Raw genomic sequence first — 5,405 nt, 5'->3', positions numbered from 1 at the left:
AAGTAAGTAGTTGAGGCAAAAGCAAATCCACCAAAAAACCCGAGAAGCCCACCGAAGAAAGGTAAGGTAATTCCAATAAACATGGTAAATGCTGCAATCAATTAGGAGCGCATAAACTTGTGAGGAACATGATGATATAATAGAAACACAGAATAGTATAATGAAGGATTCGTAGAAACAAATGTTTACATACCAACGTAAATATTCCTCGAAACAGATCGCAACATCCAACTAGGCTTGAATTTCAGTATTTTCACGAGTAAATATTCTATCATATCGAAAACTGGCATTGTATAAATCTGAAACAAAAGAAATTTTATTTTTTTTAGAACTATTAAATGACTGAAGGAAAAAAAGTCAGATGTCTACCTGGTAACTCCCAATGAGATGAACGACAACAGACAAGTTAGCCATGGCAATTAACCACACGGGCTTTTCTAAAGACTTAAAAATGTTCTCATCGACCTCATTCCCAAAAATCCAATACCCGATAAGAGCCACGGGGAAGTAGCAGATTGCAACGGCTACATAAGCTGCAATCACCCCTTTCCACATAGGTCCCTTAGATGGCTTCTTTGGTGTAGAAGGCATTGTAGCTTGAATCTCCAAGACCACATTATGACCAGCATAAGCAAAAGCAATGCTACCCAAGGAATTGAAGAAGTTGAAAACAGTTCCTGCTGTGGTTTTAGATTTATAGCCGTATTGCACGTCTGATTTTACGCCCCTTTTCAGTGATGCCCCCCAAGCAATAGTTGAGTAACTTCATGTCATAGCATCAGTGTATTAGGATTTCGTTGTTTATATCAGATGATCATAACAAACTTATAAATGTCAAACAGATTCACAATAAATAATCATCAAATGCAATTGAAGAACATAAAATAAAGCAAGGGAGAAAGGCGTTTTCTGAGTCTTCTTTAGCTGGTCTGGCCAACTATCGAGAATGTAATCTGACGTATTGGTTCTTTCCCTACCGTTCACACTTTTTGCTTGACGTGCATACGATTAGAGCTTTTCTTTCGACATACGATGAGGTTAAAGATTGTAATAAAAATCTTGTATCAGTGATTGGATTTCATGAAACTAGAGATTTATGTCCATTTTTCTATGTTGAATAATATGTTGTAACTCGCTCTTTTAGTGATAATTAATATACCATTTTCAAGAGGAACTGATAAAAATGATGTGAAGAAATGAAACATAATTCACCGGCAAAAAGGGTGTCGTCTACCTCAAGGACATGATAGCTGCAGCCAAAGACACTCCAGAGATGGAATCGAAGTTCGGAAGATGAGACAACACAAATTGAACAGAGGCGAAGATCATGATAAAATAGGTTAGCTTAATCTCCTTGCAATGTTCGCACACTAATTGATGAAACCTCTGCAAAGAACTCCCTCCTGTAACCATGTAAACTATGCCTACACCAACTTCAACAATTAGCTGTAAAGGTATTACAATGTAAAGACCAAGTTTTTCACCAAATGCGTGTTGTCCAAGTTCATGGTATCTGTCGAAACGTTTCCCAGGAACCATTTCATGCATTTCAACCATTTGCCATAGAGTGTATAAAGTGATAATCCAAGACATTACGAGTACACCCACTCCAGGGCCCCTGAAAATATGAAAAAATATTCAGTTTTGAGAAATTAGTTTACACTTTATGGATTAAACCATAACCCCTACTTTCGAGACCAATAATAACTAGAAAATGAGAAAAACAAAACGCACAGATTATAGTGGTACATAGGTATGAGAGCCGTGTCCACTCCGCTATATATATTAAGATAAAGAATACAGGTTGATAATATAAGCAAATAATTCTGTATTGAATAATTACATAGTGTGTCATGGATATAACTGTAATCTCTACGTTTAAGGGCGATAATATTCTAAAAAGGAGTAATGAAACACAACTTATTGTACTAATTCACTTAATGTGAGAGACGCACCCACTCACTAGATTTTTAGATAAAAGAATACAAGATTTTCTCACGCTTTCTAGCACAGAAGAGTTTAATTCGCAGTTTCATTTTAGAATTTCACTCACACGGACACCATTTAAGAAATTCAGGAAAAAATTGAATCGAAAAAGCATGCGGAGCGTGTTAAATATTCAAGTATATATAATAACTTATTCCCGCACAGTAAGAGTTTAAACTTTTATATATACATATTGACAATTACATAAATTAATAAGTTATTGACAATTTTTAAACACTTCTTTCAACAAAAATTAGGGATAATCGTAGCTAAGAATCCAAACCTTTTAAAAGGTTGCAGACTTTCCTCTAACTTTTATTTGTTGCGATTGTCATCGCAAACCTTTCAAAATGTTGCGGATGAAGCTCCAACGGACATATTCCATCCAATTTTTTGTTTCTGTTAGTTGACCACATTAAGGACAAAATGGAAACTTTATTTTTCCATTTCATTTATTTCAAGAAACTTTATTTACCATGAGGGCCAACTCACAGTAGCCTCCGTGCACTGTTCTTCTTGCGAAAAATAATCTACAGTCAGATCCTATCAGCAACTACTGAGTCATTCACTCTTTTTTTCATTTTTTTTCTCTTTTATCTTATAAATTAATGGCTTTCCACATTTATAATTATCCTCTCCTTAACTCGCCACTCTCTTCCACCTCACTATACCCTCCCCAACGCCTTCCTACCCAATCCCATTCTCTACTCTAATAATAACAATTCCAAGGTCCACAACATATATACATCGTTGACAACTGTACTTGAAATTAAAATCATAATTTTATGTTTATTTGATGTGTTCTGACGAATTTGATAGATTTTGGGCGTGAATAGTGGGAAACGAAGACGTGTTTCTGTGGGAGTCCAAACGACGGAGAGGGGAGCCATGCCCGAAGACAAAATGTTGGTCAGTAATTCAGTTAAACAAAAAATTGAAGGGTTGGATTGGGGTTAGGTTTGGGGGTGGGAGGAAGAAGATATATTTTTCCTTTTCATTTTATTTTCTTTTTCTTTTTTCTTTTTTTTTTAGTTTTAAATTTTTTAATGTGAAAAATATAAAGTTACAATTTTATCCTTTTATAATTGATTAAAATGTGGTCAACATTCAATTTTTTGGTCAATTAACAGAAATATTGATCGAATTCATCCATTGGGACTTTATCCGCAACGTTTTGAAAGGTTTGGGGGTGATGATTGCAACAAATGAGAGGTTAGGAAAAAATCTGCAACTTTTTGAAAGATTTGGGTCTTAACTGTAATTATCCCCAAAAATTATAGTAAAACTAAAAAATTAATGTTGTCCAAAATGGAACATACCATCCTAGTTGTGACATGGCATGAGGGAGAATGAGAATTCCAGCTCCAACCATTGCCGTAACATTGTGGAAAGCTGAATACCACCATTTTGCACCCCTAGCAGAAGTTATTGGAAGCCATTCGTCTATCGCTTTCTCTTGTGCATCTCGTTCATCAACCTCCTATTCAAGGTAATGTATTATTCATCAAAATACAGTACTCTTATTAATATTGGTGCATATCCAGAGGGAAAAAAAAAGAAAAGAAAAGAACTCACTAGATTTCCTTATGGAGAACGGAAAAAAAAAAAGAAGAACTATCTAGAATTAAGCCACTGTCATTGACTGCCTGATAAATTCAATAGCATCTATAGGGCTAGAGGCATCTTGAGGCATCTTGAGACACTTGACAGTGTCTAGAACTCTGCAGCAAAATGGTGTGGCAGAACAAATTAATAGAACTTTGATGGAAAATGTTCGTTGTGTGCTTTCAGACGTTGTCGAATACTTTTTAGGCAAAAGCTATTACTATAGCTTGTTTTCTGATTAATCGCTCACCCTCAGTTGCCATTGGGAAAAAATATACCAGAAGAGGTGTGGTTCGGAAAACCTTCTTATTACTTTGATTTAAAATTTTTGGGTGTCTTGCTTATACTCATATGAATAATGGGAAGCTAAAATCTAAGTCTAGAAGTACATTTTTCTTGGGTATAAATTAGGTATAAAGGGGTATAAGCTGTAGTGTCTTGAGACAAGAAAGGTGGTGGACATTAGAGATGTAGTGTTTGATAAACTTGCTATGTTTCATGGTTCGTCTCGTGTGGATTCTGATAAAATTGAGTAACCAAATCATTCAACTTCGATAAAGTTGGAAATTGGTTCAAGAGAACAATTGGAGGCTTTAGAACTGAGTATTTCAAATCAATCTAGTTCAGAGCTAACAAACAGTAACACTTTGTCTACTATGCCTACACCACTACCAAGATCATAGTATTCGATTGCTAAGGATATACTTCACAAATAGATTAAACCTACACAAAAGTATAGAGAGATAGACTTGGCAGCCTATGTTTTGAGTATGGCTGACAGTATTGATCCCACCGATGGCCTGCTATACATTCAAAGGCGATAAATTGTAATGATTCTAACAGATAACCGATTGCGAGAAGATTAATTGAATAAAAACAGTACTTAGAACTTTGTGAAATTACCTAAAGATAAATAATAAAAAAAAGAGTAGTTCATTGCAAGTAGGTGTTTAAACGGAAGGGGGGACATCAAGGATTGAAAATGTAAGATATAAGATCAGATTGGTAGCAACGGGCTACAGTCAGATTCTAGTTGTTGACTTCACACATGTATTCTCACCAGTTGTAAAGCATAGATCATTTCGAGCTATATTGTGGTTGTGGCTAAAAATGATTTGGATGGAGCTTGAGTAGATGGACGTCGAAACGTTTAGATTCATTCATGACTACTCATAATTTCATTAGAAGTTGTTATGATAGTTGTGTGTACTTTGGAATGGGAGTTGATGGATTGCTTTCTTATTTGTTGTTATATTTTGATGATATGCTCATAGCAGTCAAGGATAAAGCAAAGTTCAGAAACATAAAAGCTCAACATTATGATGAGTTTGAAATGAAGGACTTGTGTGGAGTGAATTGTCCAAATGGTCACTGAACTTTGCAAAAAATTTTCAAAGGGTCACTGAACTTTAAAGATTATCTAAATGGTCACTAAATTTTGCAAAAAGTTTCTACGGGATCACTAAACTTTAAAAATCACTTAAACAGTCACTGAACTTTGCAAAAGGTTTCCTAGGGATCACTGAATTCGATGACCTCAGGGAAACCTTTTGTAAAGTTTAGTGACCATTTAGGTGATTTTTAAAGTACAGTGATCTTGTAGAAATGTTTTACAAAGTTCAATGACCATTTAGGTGATTTTTAAAGTTCAGTGACCCCTTGCAAACTTTTTACAAAGTTCGTGACCATTTGGGCAATTCACTTGCTTATGTGTAGCAAGGAAGATTCTTGGTATGAAGATCTTGAGGAATATAAAAGCTAGCAGATTTATTTGAGTCAAAAGAGGTACATTAAAAAATGTGCTTTATATGTTC

At 35.1% G+C, this 5,405-nt stretch overlaps 1 protein-coding gene across 1 annotated transcript in view; it reads right to left on the bottom strand.

Moving 5' to 3' along the window:
- Positions 1-3,497, bottom strand: part of LOC111392413 (lysine histidine transporter 1-like) — a 22,825-nt gene extending 19,328 nt beyond the window's left edge. Inside the window, exons 1-5 of the mRNA XM_023017762.1 lie at positions 3,306-3,497; positions 1,235-1,618; positions 370-763; positions 194-299; positions 3-91 (exon numbers count right to left, since the gene is read on the bottom strand). Of these exons, the coding sequence (XP_022873530.1) occupies positions 3-91; positions 194-299; positions 370-763; positions 1,235-1,618; positions 3,306-3,358 (1,026 nt within the window). The 5' untranslated portion in view covers positions 3,359-3,497. The remainder of the gene's footprint in view (positions 1-2; positions 92-193; positions 300-369; positions 764-1,234; positions 1,619-3,305) is intronic.
- Between the last annotated feature and the right edge of the window lie 1,908 nt (positions 3,498-5,405).

Source organism: Olea europaea, unplaced genomic scaffold (assembly GCF_002742605.1).
Source record: "Olea europaea var. sylvestris unplaced genomic scaffold, O_europaea_v1 scaffold9272, whole genome shotgun sequence".
NCBI lineage: Eukaryota > Viridiplantae > Streptophyta > Magnoliopsida > Lamiales > Oleaceae > Olea > Olea europaea.
The sequence above is the reverse complement of the archived record's forward strand: the minus strand, read 5'-3'. Positions and strand labels throughout refer to the sequence as shown.